The sequence below is a fragment of the Physeter macrocephalus genome, chromosome 3 (assembly GCF_002837175.3).
Source record: "Physeter macrocephalus isolate SW-GA chromosome 3, ASM283717v5, whole genome shotgun sequence".
NCBI lineage: Eukaryota > Metazoa > Chordata > Mammalia > Artiodactyla > Physeteridae > Physeter > Physeter macrocephalus.
Genome location: NC_041216.1, coordinates 20,924,714 through 20,946,885, shown reverse-complemented (window position 1 = coordinate 20,946,885; position 22,172 = coordinate 20,924,714). Strand labels below are relative to the sequence as shown.

General features: G+C 54.2%; 1 protein-coding gene across 1 annotated transcript in view; it reads left to right on the top strand.

The window, feature by feature from the left end:
* Positions 1-6,441: 6,441 nt before the first annotated feature.
* The window catches only part of CROCC (ciliary rootlet coiled-coil, rootletin), a 49,330-nt gene continuing 33,599 nt past the window's right edge, over positions 6,442-22,172 (top strand). The window contains exons 1-7 of the mRNA XM_055083745.1: positions 6,442-6,501; positions 12,379-12,520; positions 13,141-13,295; positions 18,421-18,606; positions 18,705-18,892; positions 18,976-19,141; positions 19,847-19,953. Coding sequence (XP_054939720.1) covers positions 13,161-13,295; positions 18,421-18,606; positions 18,705-18,892; positions 18,976-19,141; positions 19,847-19,953 — 782 coding nt within the window. The 5' untranslated portion in view covers positions 6,442-6,501; positions 12,379-12,520; positions 13,141-13,160. The remainder of the gene's footprint in view (positions 6,502-12,378; positions 12,521-13,140; positions 13,296-18,420; positions 18,607-18,704; positions 18,893-18,975; positions 19,142-19,846; positions 19,954-22,172) is intronic.

The window sequence follows — 22,172 nt, the reverse complement described above, 5'->3', positions numbered from 1 at the left end:
GCTCCGCAACGGGAGAGGCCACAACAGTGGGAGGCCCGCATACCGCAAAAATAAAATAAAAAAAAAAAAAATAATCTAACCTGAAAAGCACCTTGAGGGGGTCTCTGGCGGGCAGGGGATAGTCTGGTGCTCTCCATCACCAACTGGAATCCCAGCTATGGGACCAGGGTCCCCAGGAGAACTCCCAGTACCAAACCAGGCATCTCTTCACTTACACCCTTGACTGGAGCTTCCAAATTGGTGGGGTGGGGGTGAGGGATGGGTGTTGGGTTTGGGGATTTTGAGACCTGAGCTGCTCTCTGTACAGCAGGAGGACTTGGACACATTGAGGTGGCAGGCAGACTACAGCAAGATGTTTCCATGATTAAATGACATAACATTGCAATATCTGTCTTGCTGGCTTTAAAGAAACCAGCTGCCATGTTGTGTGAGTTGCCCTAATCCGAGGGTCACAGTGTCAAGGTGGCAAAAGTAGCCTCTGCCGATAGCCAACAAATAGCTGAAGCTCTTAGGGCAGCGGTCTGCACGGAACCGGATGCTACCAAAACTACCTGAGCTGGGAAGCAGAGCCTTCCTCCGTTGATCCTCAGATGAGCCCCTCCTGCCAACACCGAGTGCAGCCTTACAGAGGACCCAGCCAAGCTGTGCCCAGACTCCTAACCCCTGGAAACTGAGTCAGTAAATGTGTTTCAGGCTGCCAAGATGGTGGTAATATCTTTAGGCAGCAATAGATAACTAATACAAGAGGTGAGTGAAGGGTATTGGAGATGGGAGTCAGTGTGAGAAGAGAGTCTGGACAGGGACCTCCCTGGTCACGCATGGTTAAGAATCCGCCTGCCAGTGCAGGGAACACGGGTTTGAACCCTGGTCCGGGAAGATCCCACATGCCGTGGAGCAACTGAGCCTGTGTGCTGCAACTACTGAGCCTGCGCTCTAGAGTCTGTGAGCCACAACTACTGAGCCCATGTGTCACAACTACCGAAGCCCGCGCACCTAGGGCCCGTGCTCTGCAACAAGAGAAACCACCACAATGAGAAGCCTGCGCATCGCAATGAAGAGCATCCCCTGCTAGCCGCAACCAGAGAAAAGACTGCGTGCAGCAGCGAAGACCCAACGCAGCAAAAAATTTAAAAAATTTAAAAAAGGAGAATCCTCCTGCCAATGCAGGGGACACGGGTTCGAGCCCTGGTCCGGGAAGATCCAACGTGCGACGGAGCAGCTGAGCCCCTGCACCACAGCTACTGAGCCCGAGCACCTAGAGCCCGTGCTCTGCAATAAGAGAAGCCACCGCAATGAGAAGCCCGCGCACCGCAACGAAGAGTAGCCCCCGCTCGCCGCAACTAGAAAGAGCCCGGGAACAGCAACGAAGACACAATGCAGCCAAAATTTTTTTTTTTAAAGTGGACAGATTTAATGGCTGTATGGCCCTGGGAGGTCACTTAACCTGCTCCTCGGGGGCCTCACTTTCCCTGGATGTGGACAGCAGCTATTGCTTATGTGCTGCTTACTCTGCCCAAGGTACTCTTCTATGCACTTAACATAAAATTCATTTCAGGCGGTCCAGTGGTTAAGACTCCTCGTCCCCACTACAGGTGGCACGGGTTCGATCCCTGGTCGGAGAACTAAGATCCTGCATGCCGTGCGGCCAAAATAAATAATTAATTAATTTTTAAAGATTCATTTCATTGTCACAACAGCCCTATGAGATAGGTACTCATCCCTGTTTTACAAGTGATAAGACTGAAGCACAGTGAGATTATGTAACTTGCCCAAAGTCACATAGCTGCTAAGTTGGAACCCAGGCAGCCTGGCTCTAGCATCCATGATTTTAATCAGGTTGATCTTGAGTGGTGCTGCTGACAGGGCTGGCACCTAAGACCTGCCTAATACATGGAATTTCCCATTCCCTCCATGTGGATTAAGAAAGCCCTAATATGGCAGGTATTCAATGACAGGCCAAGGGGCGGGGCTTTATTCCATAGGTAATTGGAAACCACTGAAATGCATCATAGACACACAGTAGGTGCTCAATATCTGTTGATTTCTCTGAGCAAGGAATGACAGGAAGATACCATCCCCTGTGGGCAGAGTAGACCTGATTATGGGTGTGTAATGCAGTAAGAAAACAGAAAAACACGATATTAACAAGCAAATGTAATATCATAGCGAAAGACTGGAAATAGCCTACATGTCTATATTAGTAATCTGTTGCTGGGTAACAATCACCCCAAAACTTAGCTTAACACATTTCTTGTCTGACACCTGGACTGCAGCCTGTGAGGTGTGGAGACAGAATACCCAGCTAAGCTGCACCTGGATTTCCCACCCACAGAAACGGAGATAATAAATGTGTTAAGCTGCTGAGTATTGGGGGTAAGGTGTAGACGTGCTCTCTTTTGCATAAAATGAGAAGGGGAAAATATACTTTATGTGCATAAAATATCTGGAAAGATATATAGGAAACAGCACCCCACAGGTTGCCTGCAGGGAGAGACTGGGTGACTAGGAGACAGGGATGGGAGGGATACTTACTTTTACTTTACAACGTTCTGTACTATTTGAATTCGAACCATGTAAGTGTACCATCTTTTCAACAAAAGAAAATCTATGTTTTAGAGGTCATCTGTCATCCTAACACCCAAAGATAGCATGGTTAACGTTTTAGTGTCTTCTCATGTTTTTCCTATTATATCTATATACAAGAAATATTTTTCAGGAATTCCCCGGTGATCCAGTGGTTAGGACTCGGCACTTTCACTGCTGTGGCCCAGGTTCAATCCCTGGTCAGGGAACTAAGATCCCGCAAAAAAAAAAAAAATTAAATAAAAAATAAAATTATTTTACAAACAAGGGCTAATTCTGTCCTACTGTTCCGAAACTTTTCACTTAATATAACAATTTCTGGACTTTCCTGGTGGCGCAGTGGTTAAGAATCTGCCTGCCAGTGCAGGGGACAGGGGTTCAAGCCCTGGTCCGGGAATATCCCACATGCCAGGGAGCAACTAAGCCCGTGCGCCACAACAACTACTGAAGCCTGTGCGCCTAGAGCCCGTGCTCCACAACAAGAGAAGCCACTGCAGTGAGAAGACTGAGCACCGCAACAAAGAGCACCCTCCGCTCGCTGCAACTAGAGAAAGCCCGTGCGCAGCATCAAAAACCCAACGCAGCCAAATAAATACATACATATATACATACATAAAATTTAAAAATGTATATATATAACAATTTCTCCAGTTGCTGAACCTTTTTTTTGTAACATTTGGAATGACTTTATAGTATTCCATTAAATGAGCAGCTTACATATGCAAGTCCCCTATTGCTGGACATTTTGGTCTTTCTAATTTTTTGCTATTAAAGCCAGGCATTAAAAGGCATTGCCGGGCTTCCCTGGTGGCACAGTGGTTGAGAGTCCGCCTGCCGATGCAGGGGACGCGGGTTCGTGCCCCGGTCTGGGAAGATCCCACATGCAGCGGAGTGGCTGGGCCCGTGAGCCATGGCCACTGAGCCTGCGCGTCCGGAGCCTGTGCTCCGCAACGGGAGAGGCCACAACAGTGAGAGGCCCGCGTACCGCAAAAAAAAAAAAAAAAAGAAAAGCGTTGCCAATTAGCCTTAAGATATCTGGCAAATCCAGTTAACCAGAACATCTGTCCTCTAAGCCTGCTGGGTAATGTGGTTTTGCTGATGGTGGGCAGAGTCCAACCCAGCCTAGCACCCGGATTCGGCAGGCACTTGGCCCCAGCAACCTGGGGTTGGTAAGTCCCAGTCACTTGTTTCCTAGTTACCTGATTTGCAGATTTAGAACCCTCCGCAGTGAGCAGGTGAGTACCCAACACAACTCCCTTCTGGTGGCTGGACCTTGGGGCCCTGGGCTGGTCACCACCTGGTTATGGAGCAGTGACCAGTGGGCAGCAGCCCTGGGGCTTCAAATGCCCACAGGCCAGGCTGAGCTGAGCAGAGTCACTGAGTCAGCACAGCAGGGGAGCTCAAGGCCTCTGGAGGAGGGTTGGTGTAAGTATGTGCCTCCCTGCAGCAGGATCCTGGGGCCCCCGGGGATAGGGTCAAGGAGAGATGAATCGTGTTTGCTGTCCCTCCCCAAATCTCACATTAGGCAGCATGGTGTCGAGGAAAGAGCATGGGTTTGGGGACTTCCCTCGTGGCACAGTGGTTAAGGATCCGGCTGCCAATGCAAGGGACACGGGTTCGAGCCCTGGTCCGGGAAGATCCCACATACCGAGGAGCAACTAAGCCCGTGCACCACAACTATTGAGCCTGCACTCTAGAGCCCGCGAGCCACAACTACTGAGCTTGCGAGCCACAACTACTTAGCCCATGAGCCACAACTACTGAAGCCCGTGTGCCTAGAGCCCGTGCTTTGCAACAAGAGAAGCCACCACAACGAGAAGCCCGCGCACTGCCACGAAGAGTAGACCCCGCTCACCACAACTAGAGAAAGCCCGCGCGCAGCAACAAAGACCCAACATAGCCAAAATAAATAAATTAAATAAATAAAATTTTTAAAAAAGTTTAAAAAAAAAAAACCCCAAAAGCCCAGGCTCCTCTTTGACAAAGATAAAACTCCCACTTATCGCCTCTGACTGATGGGGAAACCATTGGCTGTAGGCCTGCTGCTTTTCTTTCTGGGTATTTGCTTTTTTTCAAATGTAAAATCATAAAATTAAATATGCTTTTATAGACAAAACACCCTTCCTAAGCCCTAGAGATTCAGACCTGCCTCCCCCTTTTGAGATGGATCCGATGCCTTCAAGAATGCAGGGGGGAAAAAAAAAAAAAGAATGCAGGGAATGGACTTCCCTGGTGGCGCAGCGGTTAAGAATATGCCTGCCAATGCAGGGGACACGAGTTTGAGCCCTGGTCCAGGAAGATCCCACATGCCGCGGAGCAACTAAGCCCGTGTGCCACAACTGCTGAGCCTGCGCTCTAGAGCCCGCAAGACACAACTACTGAAGCCCTCATGCCTAGAGCCTGTGCTCCACAACAAGAGAGGTCACTGCAATGAGAAGCCCGCGCACCGCAACAAAGAGTGGGCCCCGCTCTCTGCAACTAGAGAAAGCCCAGGCACAGCAACTAAGACCCAATGCAGCCAATAAATAAACAAACAAATAAATAAATAAATTTATATTTTAAAAAAGAATGCAGGGAAGTTGAGGCCAGGTGAGAGGATGGACATCTAATCTATTGTTAGAATAGACAGGACACATCACTGTTTAGTTTCAAAAGCATGGTTTTCTCTATGGTCTCATCCCCATCCCATGTGGAGAGGGCACCTGAGCTTGTGAGAAGGAATGCGCAGCTCCACCATTTTACCGATGAACAAACTGAGGCCAGAGTGCCTCAACCAAGGTTGCAGGACAATCAGGAAAACAAAGACATTCTCCCTACAGGTCAGGTCATTGAGGTCTCACATGGCTTGGGCTCTGAAACGGGGCAGGCATGCCCCCTCAGTCTGGTTGGCGACGGGTCAAGGCCATAGGTTTTGGGTCATTGTGTTTTCATTGTCATTTGTCTCTAGTTTTCTTTCTTTGTTTTTTGCTGCGTTGCGTCTTCGTTGCTGTGCACAGGCTTTCTCTAGTTGCGGCGTGCAGGGGCTACTCTTCGTAGTGGTGCACGGGCTCTCTCATTGCAGTGGCTTCTCTTGTTGCAGAGCACGGGCTCTAGGCGCACGGGCTTCAGTGGTTGTAGCATTTGAGCTCAGTAGTTGTGGCTCATGGGCTCTAGAGCGCAGGCTTTGTAGCTGTGGCGCAAGGGCTTAATTGCTTTGCAGCGTGTGTGTATTTTTTACAGTTTTTTTTCCTGTAACTGATATCTAGTCTCGTAGCGTGTGGTCGGAAAAGATACTTGATATGATTTCAGTTTTCTTAAATTTACTGAGGCTTGATTTGTGACCCAAGATATGATCTATCCTGGAGAATGTTCCATGAGCACTTGAGAAGAAAGGATATTCTGTTTTTTTTGGATGGAATGTCCTGTAAATATCAATTAAATCCATCTTGTCTAATGTGTCATTTAAAGCTTGTGTTGCCTTATTTATGTTCATTTTGGATGATCTGTCCATTGGTGAAAGTGGGGTGTTAAGAGTTTAAGGCCTTTAAGGCTGGGCCAGGGAACACAAAGCCGAGACTGCAGCTGGGTCTTGGTTCCCAGTCGGCTCTGCCACCCTTCAGCTGCGAGACCCTGAGCAATTAGCTTAATCTTCACATTCCCGTTTATGCATAAGGAGCTAATAATCCCTGTTTGCTGGGTTGTCCGGAGCAGTAAATGCGATCGTGTATGAAACGCCCTCCATCTAGTGCGGCTCCCAGGTAAACGCTCCTAGACTGAGGCCGCCGCACGCTGCCAGCGGTCGGCCCCGCCCCGGGCCCAGGGCGCGCCCTCCACCCCAGGCGACGCGGGGACGCGGGCGGGTCGGGTGCGGGCTCCGCCCTCTGGCTTCGCCTGGCCCGGCCCGCTCGGCCCCGGCGGCAGCGGTGGTGTCGCGCGAAGGTAGGAGGCCCGCGGCGCGCGCTCCCGTGGGTCAGGGGCTCGGGCGCGCGGGGCGGGCTGCGGCGGGAGAAGGCCGCGGGGCCGAGATTGCGGCGCGCGCGGAGGGCGGGAAGGCGGGCGCGCGCCAGGGGGCGGGCTGGAGCCGCCGTCCCGGCCCTGGAGGCGCTCAGGGTGTACGCGCCGCAGCTCCCGGCGCTGCCCGGCTCGGCCTCTTGGAGACCGCGCCCGGGGCCTCTGCGGACATCCTGCCAGCCGTCCTGCTCCAAATCCTGCCCGGATTCCCGCGGGCTGGGGTAGGCGGCAGGAGGCGGGGGCCTGCCCGGGCGCAGCGGCCTGCAGACAAGCGCCTCTCCGCCCCGGGGGTCCCCTCTTTGAGGCTGAGCTGCGGTAGGAGGCTTTTCCCAATTGTCACCACCAGCAGCGATCACTTACTGCGGCTTCCTGTGGGCCAGGCACCGTCCCTTCCCTCCTCGCTTGGGATAGTGTTTCAGTGCAACATACGGAGTCGAAAGTAGCTCCGTTTTACCGATGAGAAAACTGAGGCCCAGAGCAGTCAACTGAACTGCCCAAGATGGCACAGCCTGTGCAGGGATTTGGGCCCTCCTTGGGTTACTCAAAGTAGGGCCTGAGACCCCACCCTCTTGCCAGTCTCTGGGGTCGCCGTTACGAGCAGGCTCCCTTGTGATTTTTATGCCAGCTGAGAGGACAGTGCTCTGAGGCAATGTCTGCCCCCTTGGTGGCCAGTCTCCCCGGCTCCCTCTGGGACCTTGACTTGTCTGGGGGATTGGGACACTGGGGGAGGGGGCCATGAGGGTACTGTCGGTCTGTGTTCACCTGAGATTTCCTGTTTTCCTTAGCTAAGCTCACATTAGGTGCTTAACAAACATCCTGTGGCCGGATCAGACCAGAGGCTAAGGCCAGGCTCCTCAGTTCGGAACGACCTCAGGAGTTAGAACCCCTGGATCTTGGAGGTTTCCTTGACTTAGCTCCTCCTCTCTGGTCTTTCTCTCAAGCCCTGGGGATGGGGGTCAGCCCTCGGAGACTAGGTACCCCTCCCACCCAGGAGTCCCCTGTGGGGGACACTGCCTGGTTTTTACCTTGAACTCCTGCGAGGTGTTCAGGTGTTGGGTATGTGTCTGCTGGGGCCCTTATGGGAACTCAGTCTGTGGGTCACATCAAACATGGCCAAGACTTGCCCTGTGTGACCCCTGCCAAACCGTTTCTATTTTTTTTCATTTAATTTCCTATATTACTGCTTGTCAACTAGCGTTTATTCACTCACTCAACAGCTACTCATGGCTCTTTGGGCCTTAGGCCCTGTGGAGACAGCAGTAAACAAGGACGACTTGGTCCCTGACCTTGGAGCAGGCAGACAACATACATGTGGGAGAAAACAGTGAACAGTTACTGGCAGGAACCACTTTGGCTGGGAGGTCAGGGTTCAAAATCTCAGAAGGTGACATTTTTGGCCAGGGTCTGGAGTCAGCCATGAAAGGAAGGGAAAAGAGCATTCCAGGCAAAGAAAATGACAGATGCAAAGGCCCTGAGGTCGGAGCACGCTTGGTGTGTTTGAAAATGAAGAAGGCCAGCATGGCTGGAGTGGAATAGCTGGGGGAGAGGGGAGATGAGGTGGAGAGGTAGACCAGGGCTCGACTGAGCAGGGCTTGTTCACTGTGGTAGGACTCTGAATTTTATTTTGAGTATGATAGGAGCCAGCGTGGGCGTTGAATAGAAGAGGGTTGTGTGAGAATAGACTGGGCTGGGGGACGAGAGAGGAAGTAGGGAGACCCATGAGGAGCCATCTCAGCAGGCCAGGCAAGCAGTGACAGTGGCTTATATAATATACATCAGAGACCTAGGGTGGCGCCTGGCATACAGTAAGCACTACATGATGGTAGCCACTGTGTGATTGTTTAAAACTCTGGAACCAGGCATACTTCTCACCTGTGGCTTCAACTCTTCATGGCTGGATGACTTTGAGCAAACCATTTAACTTCACCCAGGCTTAGTGTTGTCATCTGTAAAGTGGGTAGAACAGTACCAGCATCATGGGACTGTCAAGAAGGTTAAAACAGATACGGTACAGATGCAGAAATTGGGGCACAGAGCCTGGCTCATGGTTGGCTCAATATTTTTATTATAATTTCTAATCAGCAACTGGAGAATAAAGAAAGGATAAGTGGGTGAGAGCAGCTGGTATGTTTGAAACTCATGAGTGGCCTTTGAGGGACTTTTTCGCTAGGGCCTGCAGCTGGACCTGGTAAATGGCAGCTTTGCAGGGTGGTCAAAGGACTAAGCAGGACTGGGGAGGGAGTGAGTGCAAAGGGTGTCTCCTCTGTGTTTATTCACCCAACCATGGCTGAGGGTCTACTGTGTACCAGGCAGGGTTCTAGATTGGGTAGGGCGCTGGCTGGGGAAAGGCACAGAATAATTCAGTTCAGTTCACCAAGCACACTGGGTACTGGGAGGAGCCAATAATACTAGTGATGGTAACGCTAGTAATAGACAACACGTATGCACTATGTAACAGTGGGTAATCATTAAGGTAATTCTAGCTGATGTGATAGTGAAATCCTGAAATCTCAGTGGCTTAACACAACAGAAGTTTATTTCTCATTGTGAAAAGTCCTGTTCGGTGGCTTTCTACATGGTGACCCATGGACCCAGACCCCTTCCAGCTTGTGGCTCTGGCATCCCCTAGGAACTCAGTGTTATTTCCTTCCAGCTGGGGGAAGGAGAGAAGTCCTTGTGGGAGGTTTTTATGGGCCAGGTCCGAAGTGGCACACCTTCTTTCTGTCTTAATTCTGCTGGTCAGAACTTGATCACATGGCCATATCTGACTGCATTGGAGTCTGGGAAATGACTTCTAGCCATATTCCTAAGAAGAGTCAGAAATGTTTTTTGGTGAACACAGAGCAGCTTCTGTCACACCGTATCCAGGCACATAGCTAAGCATAGATCATCTTATTTAATCCTCATAATAGAAGCAGGCACTGTTATTATCCCATTTTACAGAAAAGGAAACTGAGGCTCAGAGAAGCAAAGTCATTGGCCATTGGCCCAGGGTCACACAGCTTGTGTGGAGGCACAGCCAGATTGGATTCCTGGCAGTCAGACACTGAAGCTATAACACCCAGATCTTTCCTATGAGGAATTCAATTGTTGTTCTGAGAATTGGATGGAAGCTGCAGACATTAGAAAATGCACATACACGCAGGGTTTAGATATGGTTTCTTGGGCTTTATAATAGAACCCAGAAGGACCGGAGGGGGAGAACTTTGTGGACAGAGCCAAGGGTTGGAATCACTCAGTGCAAAGGGTTTTGGCATCTTGCTCCCTTCCCCCATCCCCCAGGGCACTGGCTGGGGAAGGGCACAGAATAATTCAGTTCAGTTCACCAACCACATCTGGGGCCCCCTCTCTGCCAAGCTGGGCAAGCAGGTCTGGAGAGCCTGGCCTGGGGGTGTTTGTGGTCTCCCCCTGCTCTGGTTATGGGTGTGCAGCCTGTAGAGGGGATTTCTGGAGGCTGTCTGGAGGTGGGAAAATGGAGTCCCAGGGTTTTGTGGTGACAGCTTCCTGCCTCTGGCTGAGTTTAGTTTTGCCTAAATCTGGCCTTGGTTGCCATGGCAATGTGGAGGCACTTATTTGTTTGGCCCAGTGTGCCCTGGTTCCTGGTTTTCCATTTCCAGAGCAGATTCCCTAGTTGGGGTTGAGGGTTCCAGGCTCCGCTTGGACTGATGTACATTTATGCAGCACCTGCTGCATTCCTGGGTCTGACTTAGACTCGGTTGGTAGAGCGTTGACGTGCAAATGCCCTTGAGGCACTTATTGGGAGGCTGCCTGGCTTAAGTGGAAAGAACTTAGGGCTTCCCACTTCCCTGCAGCAGTGTGCCACTTTGAATAGGTAAGAGCCCCAACCTCTCTGTGTCCCGGTTTTCTCATCTGGAAATGGGTTGAGGTGAGGATTTAATGAGATAACATGGATGTGCCTCCTATGGGACACGGCATTAGAGCAGAGGGCACCCTGAAGCTGTGGGCCAAGAGGTAGCAGGAGCCCAGACACATGGTGCTAATGACAATAGGAAAAGCAGCCGCCATTTACTCACTGCTCACCACGTGCCAGCTGTGGTGCAAACCCCTTACACTGTTCAACCCATTTAATCTTCACGGTGACTCTGTGTGGTAGGTGCTCTCAGTTTCATTTTAGAGATGAGGAAACTGAGGCTCAGAGAGGTAACTTGTCCAAGGTCATACTGGCAACAAGTGGCAGAGCTGGGGCTCCGATGCGACCCCATATCTGACCCTGATTTCAGAGCTGACAGCCTAACCACTACACCACACAGCCTCCTTGCCTTAGGGAAGGAACAATGGCAGGCAGTGGGTGGACCTCTGAGCCCCAGGGTCCGGGGTACAGGACTGTACATTTCGGATTTTCAGATGAATGAAACCAGTATTGATCACATGCTCACTCTGAGCCCGGTGCCCAGTCGTAAGCTCTCTATGCCCCCAGGTGACTCCATGGGATGGGTGCCACTATTCGCATCTTACACGAAGACAGGGAGGCTCAGATAGGCAAAGCTGCTTTCCCTGGGGCACACAGCCAGTGCGGGGGTGGGGCTGGGAGTTGGAGAAGGGGGATTCAGCTCCTTGCCTGCACTGGGCAATTCCACAGCCTGCACCTGATGTGGGAAAACGTCATCCCAGCACCCTATAAAGACATTCTTAGCAAACCCTGTGACCCCTTTTCTGGTTCAGTAAAGACGGTCTTGAAGACTGGCCTTTCCCGCCTCCTGTATGCTAACCCCACCCCCTGCGCTTGGAGAGGGTAGAGTGTGTGTGCGTGTGTGTGCGTGTGTGTGTGGTGGTGGGGGTCTTCACCTCCAGGTCCCTTCCCCCTTTCCCTCCCCGCTCCTCTCCATCCTTTCCCTCTTCTTTCCACTCCTTTCCTTTCTCCCCAACCTCCTCCCCTCTCTCCTCTCCTCCCCCTAGTCGTCCTTCCTCCTCCCGTTCCCCTCTGCCCAGCTTCCCGCCCACCCTCTCCTTTCCCCGCCCCTCCCCCTCAGCCACGCCCACCTCCCTGGTCACGTGGGGGCGCCGCCGGATTTAAGCCTAATCTGCCCAGCGCTCAGCACAGCAGTCTGGTTGTAGGGTGGGCGGGCTGTGTTGTTCTCCAGGGCCCTGGCGCAGGGCCTGGGGAGGGGTGCCCACGGCCTCCACCCCATGAACTTGGGGCTGGAGGGGTCGTTGGAGGCCCAGCTGGCACTGGAGGCGGTTTTCCAGGTGGGTCCTGGGAGCTGTGCCCACCCTGTCCAGGGCAGGGGAGTGTGGGCCTAGCAGGAGTGGGAGGCGTGGGCACACCTTAGGGGTCCAGGGGTGGGAGAGGTGTGGTGGCGGGGCGCGCAGGGACCCCAGCTTGCAGCTCCCGGCCAGACTGGGGGTAGAGGGGTGCTCAGGGCTCAACTCCGTGACTCCCTTATCCAGTGCCCCTCGAGTGAAGGGGAGTCCCTACCTCCAGATTTTAGGGTTGAGGTGACCTCTGCTGGAGCAGTGGGGTCATCACCCATCTAGGGCGAGAGCTGGATTGGAGCCCCCAACGCTGTGTGCTGCCCTGGGAGGTCTGTGAGTGGGCCGTGGGCTTTGGTTTGCTTCTCTGGCCCCCGAGGGGGCCTCCTTCCCGGGGCAGGGGGCACACAGAGTATCCTCCCATTGGGCTTTTTGCGATTCTAACTCCCAGGCTTCCTTCCATTTGGGGATTTCCCGAGGGTCTCCTGGGCACCCACATCTTTGTTTGGTGCGGCAGGACTTTGTTTCTCTCCCACCCACGCCAGGGAGCCCAAGGTCCCAGGTCCCCCGCAGACCCTCCCTCTTTCCCTGCAGACACTGGAGAGCAGCATCCTGGGGTCGGGCCAGGAGAAGGGCCTGAACGTGCAGGACCCGGCCCAGGATTCCCAGCCCACCTGCCTGCCTGCCCGCATCAGGGAGATTGTCACCTGCAACTTCTCCCAGCCTGAGAGCCCAGGTACCACTCCCCTTCACAGACACTGCCTGCATCTCACCTCTTCTCACATCCCCCTCCTCAACAGTCATAATGACGATAATGAGTGCAGCTTCCATTTCTTGAATAATCACTGTGAGGCAGGCACAAGCCTGTGTTGGAGGGTCCCATTTTACAGATGAGGAAATGGAGGCTCAGAGGTGTAATTTTCCCAGACTTGTTCTCCATGTGATGCTGCTGGAAGGCAGGGCTGAGCATCCCCTCCTTGCTTGCAGGCAGCCTGCTGCAAAGACTTAAACCGCAAACACCACATTCTCTCCCAGGGAAAGTGTGAGCTGGATGAACCCAAGATTAGAGGGGGAGGGCAGCTCAGCTTAGCTCAGGGCTTTGTAGAAGTATAAGGGGTGGCAGTGTCCATTCCCCACCAGGGCAGGAAGGCTGATGGGCCCCTGCTCCCCCTGGAGGGCGGCACCCACACCTCATATGTGGGTCGAGAGAGTCTGGGAAGGACCCCCTCAGCTACAGCTCCTCGTGGGGACCTGGTCCATCTTCCTGCCTCCAGGGATGGGTAGGGCACCTGTAGGGGGAGGCGGTCCTTCAGGATGCAGGTGGAAGCTAATTGTGTGCCCGCTGTCCCTCTCCAGCCCTGCTGCCGGCCACCGAGATGGCATCCATGTTGTCACTGCAGGAGGAGAACCAGCTTCTGCAGCAGGAGCTGTCCCGCGTGGAGGACCTGCTGGCCCAGAGCCGGGCTGAGCGCGATGAGCTGGCCATCAAGTACAACGCGGTCAGCGAGAGGGTGGGTGCTGCGGGGGGCTGAGAGCTGGGCTAGGGGCTCCCCTGCTGCAGGGGTGGGGAGACAGCCAGGGCAGGCCCGCTTCCTGGGCAAAATGTGGGCCCTGGAGTCAGGCCACCTCCATTCAGATTGTGGCTCTGCCCACCTGAGTGGCCTTGAGCAAATCATCCCGCTCTGAGAGCCTGCTTTCCATAGCGGGGACAGTAATGTGACATGGAGTTGTGAGGAATCAATGAGACGAGGGCATGAAGTGCCTGGAAACTGGGGTATTTCATTCCTGGCTGTCCCGAGCCTGCTTGGGGGGTGGGCCACGGAGAACAAGACCCCTAGAGGCCCCTGCCACCCCTTGAGTCTCTGGGCATCTTCCTGTGCCCCCAGTTACCTGGGCCTTGGGGTCCACCCACCAGGCTGGGGTAGGCCCAGGCAGCCACAGACCTGCCCTGCTCCCCGTGGGGGTGAGGCCCAGCAAAGGAAGGAAGGAAGGAGAAGCCGGGCCTGCGTGCAAGTCCAGGCAGGATTCACGTCCCCCGGGACCTGTGCTGCAGGACCTGGGCAGGAGGTCGGTGTGAGTGGAGTACAGGTGGTTCTTAGTGCATTTTCCCCTTTAGGCCTCCAGGCTTGTGGGAGACGACCCTGGGGAGTTGATGGTGGCTGAAAGTTGGTGAGAGAGTTGCATGAGGGAGGGAGTGTGTGTGCGGATGGGAGATGTGTGGGTGGTAATAACACTCATTATAGTAGCTGCCTGGTTACTGAGTGCCTACTATGTGCCAAGCATGCGCTGGGTGCTTTACATTTAACGCACCAAGGTCGGGACCATTATGATGCTCATTTAACAGAGGAGATAACAGAGGCTCAGAGAGGGAAAGCACCCTGCTTGGGGGTCACACAGCCGAGGGCTCTGTGTTACAGTTTTGTTTCCTGGGTATGGGAAGAGGCAACCGGCCTGGGAGTTCCAGGGGGCACCTGGCCCTGGGAAAGCTGGAAGGGCCTCAGACGTGACCCCTGATGTTACAAACGGAAGATTGAAGCCGGCCCAGGGTCCCCTGTGTGGGACTGGCAGAGCCAGGGATGGCTGGACCCCTGAGCCGGGCCTGTCCACGCAGGGGCTTGTATACCTGTGACAGGACGAGGGATCTGTGTTCCTCTGTGTCGTTGTGGGATGTGCCCGTGTCCTGGCATCCGCCTGCCTGCACAAGCCCCTGACGTGTTGGGACTTGCAGAAGAGCAGGATGGTCGCGGCACTGGGGACCGTACAGAGCTAGTTTTCCCTAGGTTTGCAGGGGGTGTGGCAGGTGGGCTGGGCGGAGTCTGTATCGTTGGTGGTGTGCCCTGAGACTGCCCCCTCCTAGTTTAGGCTGGTCATCTTTTGGCCCCTGGCAGTGTCAGGCCCCTGGCGGCTGCCTCTTTTACTTTTATTTATTTATTTATTTATTTATTTTTGGCTGCCTCTTAAATGCCAGCTTCTGACTGACAGTGAGGCTAGCACTGCCCCTCAGGCTGGCATGGGGAGGGAAGAAGAGGGGGAGGTAGCGGGTCCCTTTTCTGCTAGGACACAGCTGTGGGGCTGGGCCGGCTGGGGGAGCTGCTTTAGTCTAGAAAGTTTCCTTGTGTGGCTGGGGAGGCCCCTGAATAGCATGTAGAGCGAGCCTGGCAGGAGACTGTCCTCTCTCTGAGATGTGGCCCCCTGGAGGCAGGGGCTGCATGACAGTGACCTTGAGGCCTTTCCTGGGGGTGGGTCCACAGGGAACCTCAGAGCCTGGAGATCACCTCATTAGAGATGGGGAAACAGGCCCAGGGAGGGGACATGACAGGCCCAAGGTCGGTGATGGAGCTGGGCCGAGACCCCTGGTCCGGGGCTCTGTGCTCCTGCGGCACGGTCACTCCCTGCTGCCCACTTGTCCCCGGGCTGCAGGTAACAGGGCCTGCCCTTGTGGCCATAACTGCTGCACGTGCGCTGGCTTAGGGGGCCAGTCAGTGAGGTTGTTCCGACCCCTTAAACCCCACAGCGTCCCTGGGAAAGGGGAGTGGAGGTGAGGTCAGGATCTCTGTCCTATTGACTACATGTAGGGAAACTGAGGCAGGGGCTCCCAGTGGCTACCTCCCAGGTCAGAGGGAGAACCTCAGGGTCCCAGTGGAGGCCCCTGCTTCTTCCTGTCCCTGACGAGCAGGTGCTGGATGAGGCAGCTGGGATGCGAAGGAGGGAGTCGGCTCCACAGGCCAGGCCCCCTGCGTCCCCCCCCAAGTGTCCATGGCAACCTGGACCAGAATGGCGGGGACTGGGGCAGCGGTTGCTAGGGGAGACAGTAAACCTCTTTCATCCCTGGCTTGGTAGCAGCCTCCTTCCCTCTTGAATTACAAGTAAAATTGAAAGGCTGCTTGGTGAGCAGCAAAGTCTGTGGAAAGGGGTGGGGTGTGTCCAGAGTGGCTTGGGTCTGGCGGTGAGCGCTGGAGAAGCGGTGGAGCACCTGGCGGCTGCAGGAAGCCCTCTAAAGCCAAGAAGCAGACAGCAGCTGGTTTGCAGCTGTGTGCAAAATGCACACAACACAAGCCACAATCAGACACTCCCCCCCCCACACCAACACAGACCCACCTCGGGGAGACCCTCAGATTCACAGAAGCTGCCCAGACACCGCACAATCCCACCCACACGCAGTCACACACCGTGGTACATCAGGCATACCCACACCGCAGACAACACAACATTGTCTCACAGCTCCCGGACACCTACAGCCAGACAAAGGTACACACAAGTGCACAGACGCCTGCAGAGCCCAGCTTCGCTCCCCAGGTCCGCCCACTTGTGACTGTGCACACAGTCATACAGACACGTGGACACATGGGTGCACACGAAGACGTACCCATCGTAGACCTTGGACTGCAGCCGCCACCTCACCCGGTCCCTGTGAAGGCCCAGACCCAGAGACACACAGGGTCCCACATGGAGACAGATGACAAGACGCACCCCACCCACACCCAAGGAAGCGCCCGCATCCATGCACAGCACACTCACAGCATCTCGGTGCCACCGTCACCACATGCAGATGTGGATGCTCTGCCCATCACCTGACTTAGGCGGACTTCGCGCGGATACTGGCCACGGGCCTGCAGCACACCCTCCAGGCGGAGACCCCCTGCACATTGCCTTCTCCTCCACCCTCAGACCGGATCCCCCCCCCACATAAGCTGAAGCCCCCAAGCAGCCTCCGTGGGCACAGTCACCCTGCCCAGCGCTGTCCCCGGGGGTGGGCGTGGTTTTGCCGAATATCGGCTTCCCTGTGCACCGAGGCCAAACAGAGATATGGAGACGGATTTTGGAGGAAGAGAGGGATGGCTTTATTTTTCTGCCAGGCCGAACGAAGGCAAGACACAGCAGGCTAGTGCCTCAAGAACTGTGCCCCCGCTCCTTGGGAATCAGGGAAGATTTTATATGTGGGGCTAGCAGTCCGGCATATGTGATAAGGATCAGAGTAGTGAAGGTCTTGCATTCTTCCTTTCCTTTGCATTATTTCAAAACAGTCATAGCTGGCGTCAGGTCGCCCAGTAACTGGGGTCCGGCGGTCTGGTAATGGTGTCCATTTGCCTCATCCGTTTGCCTCTGGTTTATCAGCTGGCGACCTTGTTTCTGAAATGCAAAAACTATAGGGGGTGATTTGTTATCGAATGTAAGTGCCGGGACAAAGTAAGGTTAGGGATTGAGAGGCAGGGGATGTAACTCGAAGAGCTAGGCATGATAGGTGCCGAATGTAAATTACATAGTGTCAGGGAGTGAGGTTAGCTTTGTAAAGTTACTACAAATTAGTGACAGTTAAAGTAAAACAAGGAGTGATTAACTCTTTGAGGCCAGGTTATGTTTCTTCTCTAGCCCGTTCACTGTTCCCTTTATTCTCCTTGTTCTCAGGGGAGGGAAAACTTCATTTCTATATTTGCTGCAACAGGGGTGGGGCTGGAGATGACTCTCAGCTTGGTGGCTCACTGGGCCTCTCCTGCCATACTGCTTAACACAGGCCTGGAGGGCTGACCTGGCCTGGCCCCGTTACAAGCGTGGGTGAGAGTAGTTGCCCTTGCCCTTGGCTTCCCTGGGACCCAACGTGGGTGGGCGTGTGAATACCCTGCCCGGGCTTTTGCAGGCCAGGCACTGGGCTGGGCTCTCGTGCTGTTGGTTCTCCCTGGGCACTGTCGCTCCTCTGTTGGTCCTGCTTGTCCTCAGCGGCCTCCTCCCTCCTCCCTTCCAAACAGCTGGAGGAGGCTGAGGGGCCCCCTGGGACCAGCGGGTACCTAAGGGTGTTAGGGGGTTCCAGGCTAGCGAGGCAGTCAGAGCCGGCAGGCATCCTGCCTCTGCCCCCAGGGTCTGATGATGAAGGGGCTGCAAGCTGCCTGTGGGTAGGGGAAGGGCAGTGACCGCAGAGGCTTCCCATGAGGCGAGGGAGAGGAGGGAGCCCAAGGCTAGGCTGGGCTGAGAGGGCGTTAATAAACCACACCTTATATCAGAACACATGTGTGCACCTCTTACCAACCTGAGTGCTGTGTATGTGGGGCGTGGGGGCGGGGTGAGTTCATCTGTGTCACCCTGGGGGTGTTTTAGGTGGCCTGTGTGTGTTATGTGCGTGCATGTCTCTAAGCTCAGATATGCATACGTGTATTGATGCCTGTGAATGTATTCACGTGTGCTCATGCTGTTAATTCATTAACATTGCTACTGCCACTGTTCTAAAATACATTGGGGAACAAAATCGAGGCTTTCCTGAGCTCACTTAGGGTGGGGGTGGGGAGACAGGGGCATGAATCCAATAATTATCCACCACAGGGGGTTGGGTGTCTTGGAGGAGAGGCTCAGGGTGTACCCAGGGCCTTTAAGGTTTACCCCAGGTGCATCTTTGTGTTTTGCATGCACACGTTTGTGGGCCCACCTGCATGTGTCCATGCACACCCAGTCTGTGTATCCGTGCTTGCCTAGTCTGTGTGTCCATGCACGGCTGCATTACCCGTGCACACATGCCTTGCATCCTGGGATTGCCCACATGTGCCTGCAAGGCATTGTGGGTCCAGGTCCAACCTGGCGCCCCCTGCAGAGGCCTGTGACTGCCTTCCTGGGGGGCCCAGGACTCTCACCCAGGGCCCTTCCCTGCAGCTGGAGCAGGCTGTGCGGCTGGAGTCTGGGGAGCTGGAAACACAGGAGCCCAGGGGGCCGGCACAGCAGAGCGTGGAGCTGCGGAGGCAGCTGCAGGAGGAGCAGGCCTCCTACCGGCGCAAGCTGCAGGCCTACCAGGAGGGCCAGCAGCGGCAGGCCCAGCTCGTGCAGCGGCTGCAGGCCAAGGTCAGGGCCGCCCACACCTGCTCCTGCCCACCCATGCGCTCACTTGGCCCGGCCCCCATGGCCCTGGGGCTGACCGACCGCTCTCCACCCACCCGCAGATTCTCCAGTACAAGAAGAAGACCTCGGAGCTGGAGCAGCAGCGGCTGAGGGTGGGTGCTGGGCTGGGGCAGGGCGGACGCTTCCCTCCACGTGCCCAGCCTGATGCCCCCGCTTCTTCCGCCCAGGACACAGAGCACAGCCATGACCTAGAGAGCGCCCTCATCCGCCTGGAGGAGGAACAGCAGAGGTGGGACACAGCGGGGATAGCACGTGGCTGGCAGGGCTGTCCTCTCCGGCCATGCACCCACTGGTCCCTTTTCCACCACCCAGAAGCTCCAGCCTGGCCCAGGTGAACGCTATGCTCCGAGAGCAGCTGGACCAGGCGAACTCGGCCAACCAGGCTCTGAGTGAGGACATACGCAAGGTGACCAGCGACTGGACACGCAGCCGCCAGGAGCTGGAGCAGCGGGAGGCAGCGTGGAGGCGTGAGGGAGAGGTGGGCACGGGGAGGCGGGTCAGGGGGCTGGGAGGCCAGTGGGGCCAGGCTCCACCCTGACCCGAGGGGAACGGCCTGTGGGAGAGGGGGAGGGAGGGCCCTGCTGGTCAGGTGAGCCCTTTAGTAGAGGTAAATGGTTGTCATAATAATAGCCTTGATTAGCACATACCACGTGCCAGTGCCAGGCGGGCGATTTCTCCTCTGTTCCTCATAGTAACCATATGTGGAAAGTGCCATCATCCTCCTTCTAAAGAGAGGTTGAATAGCTGCCCAGTCATGCAGCTGGCTGGCAGCTGGGATGCAAACCTAGGTCCCCGGCGCTTTCTGCCCTTCCTCACTGCTGCTTGCAGTCCGAGGAGGCTTTGAAATCCAGCTCCCCGAGCCAGCGGTAGGCTTGAGCTGGTGACCGTACAGCTCCCCAGAGCTGCCCAGTCATGCAGCTGGCTGGCAGCTGGGATGCAAACCTAGGTCCCCGGCGCTTTCTGCCCTTCCTCACTGCTGCTTGCAGTCCGAGGAGGCTTTGAAATCCAGCTCCCCGAGCCAGCGGTAGGCTCCGACACAGCCCTGTATGCGGGCCCAGAGCCAGTCCACTGGGAGACACCCCCCGCCACCACCGGGTGACGGTGCCTCCGGCGTGGTCAGAGCTGGGGTAGGAAGTGGGCCGTCCCCCGCTCCAGCCCCTCACTCAGCCCCTCTGCCCTCCAGTCTTTCAACGCCTACTTCAGCCACGAGCACAGCCGCCTGCTTCTCCTGTGGAGGCAGGCTGTGGGGGCCCGACAGCTGCTCAGCGAGGTGAAGATGTCCACCGAGAGGTGAGGAGGCCTGGCCGGCGGAGGGGCAGCTCGGGGAGATGCTGCAGCAGCCGGGAGACAACCCTGCTTTGCACACTGAATTCAACTCAACTCAGTTGAACTTCGGTCCGACCCAAAACACCTACTGTGTGCCGGGCCCTACGGAGATGCAGAGGCAACTAGTAACAATTAACTCTTACCAAGGTCATGGCAGTCACTTAGTATTTACTTAATGTACTTGCTAAATTGGCTATTTATGACCACATGACTAAGGCTAAATACTAAATACTATTTGGTATTTACTAAATTTACTGTTTCCTAGTCATTACCAGTAAATAGTAAACGTTTACTAGGTGTTTGCTCTGAGCTAGGCTCTTTGTACATTTTATTTCATCTCATATCCACCGTGTCCCTGTGAGGTAGGAACTGGAATGATCCCCGTTTTACAGATGAGGACACTGAGGCTCAGAGAGGTAGAGTGACCTTCCCAAGGTCACACAGCAGTAAGTAAGTGGCTGAATCAGGATTTGCAGTTCCTGCTTTTAATCTGCTATGATATTCAGCTTCTGCTACCAAGGACTTCGCAACCTCTAGGGAATTCCCTGGCGGTCTAGTGGTTAGGATGCCACACTTTCACTGCCAAGGGCTGGGGTTCAATCCCTGGTCGGGGAACTAAGATCCCACAAGCTGTGTGGCATGGCCAAAAGTTAAATTAAATTAAATTTTTTAAAAAAGGAACTTGCAACCTCTAGACTGAGGAAGTGAGTGGTCAGTGACGTGAAAGTGGAACAGAAAGGATGTCCTGGATGCTCAGAAAACTGGGAGGGGTGGGGAGGTCAGAAAAATGCTTCATTGAGGAGGTGGAATTTGCTCTGACCCCAAGGGATGGGTGGGGTTTTAACTGGCAGAGCTGAGGGCACCCCAGGCAGAGGGAGCAGCAGGAGCAAAGGCTTGGAGATGCCAGCCGGTGGGGTTGAAGCAAAAGGCGGGTGAAAGGAGGTCAGGTTGGAAAAGAGCCTCCAAGGCCTCCTGCCGCAGGGGACTTGGTCCTGCTTGATCTTTGGGCAGGTGAGGCTGCAGGGGGGAGAGCCTAGAGGCAGGCAGACCAATTTGTTTCCTTTTGTGCCTTAAACATTTGTTTGAGCGATGATCTTTTGTTGAGATCATCTACTATTCTCTCAGTATCCAAATTTCCAGTTGACTCATCAGGGTCACTGATGGTGTTTCTTCACTTTTTGTCTTTAAAATTGTTTGAATCAGGATCCCTAGATGTTCACAAAGGGTGATTGGTTGATTTGTCTTCTAAGTCTCTTTTATTTGTTCAGGAAACCGGGACACTTGTCCTTAGAGATTCCCACAGTCTGGATTCTGTGGTGTCCTTTAACATCTTTGTCCCCTGTAAATTGGATGTTGGATTTAAGGCTTGATCAGATTCAGGTTCGGGTTGTTGTGTTTTGCTTTGTTTTGTTTTGACAAGACTTCTTCATAAGCGCCACGTGTACTCTGCCATCAGGAGCCTCTGTCTGTGCGTTAGCAGCCCTTGACGCTCAATGCCAAGGTCCAGACATTCGTCAGAGGTTGCAAAATCGTGATTGTCTCATTCTGTCACTTCTCCATGTATTAACTGGAATTCTTCTATAATAAGGCACTTCCTCTGCTTACCCTTAGGTACCCAGTGGTACAGTTCATTCAGGAAAGGGGAGGATTTAACCTATTTGATATATTTAAAATACCTAATTTTTAATTAGCATTTAAAATGTTAACATCTTGCTTTTGAATAACTCACACATGCACAAGGTTCAAATTTCAAAAGGGTGTATGGTGAGAACTCTTCCTGCCGCCTCTGACCCAGACACTCAGGCTCATTTGATACAAGTAAATACAGAAGATTGTACATTTCCCCCCCAGCCCCAACTTTTCTTTTATACACTCTTGGGAGAATTTCATCTTTGCAGTTCTTTTTTTTTTTTTTTTCGGGCACACCACGCAGCTTGTGGGAGTTCCTCAACCAGGGACTGAACCCATGCTCCCTGCATTGGAAGCACAGAGTCCTAACCACTGAACCACCAGGGAATTCCCTTTTTGCAGTTCTCGAAGATGCTTTGTTCACCCAATAGTTATAGCTGGGAAGTGGTTCCACATCAGGCTCTAAAGAGCTTCCCCATTCTTTTTTCTTGGCTCCAGAGTATTCCATTGAAGGGATGGATCATGATTTTTTTAATAGCAGCTCCCTGCCGAGT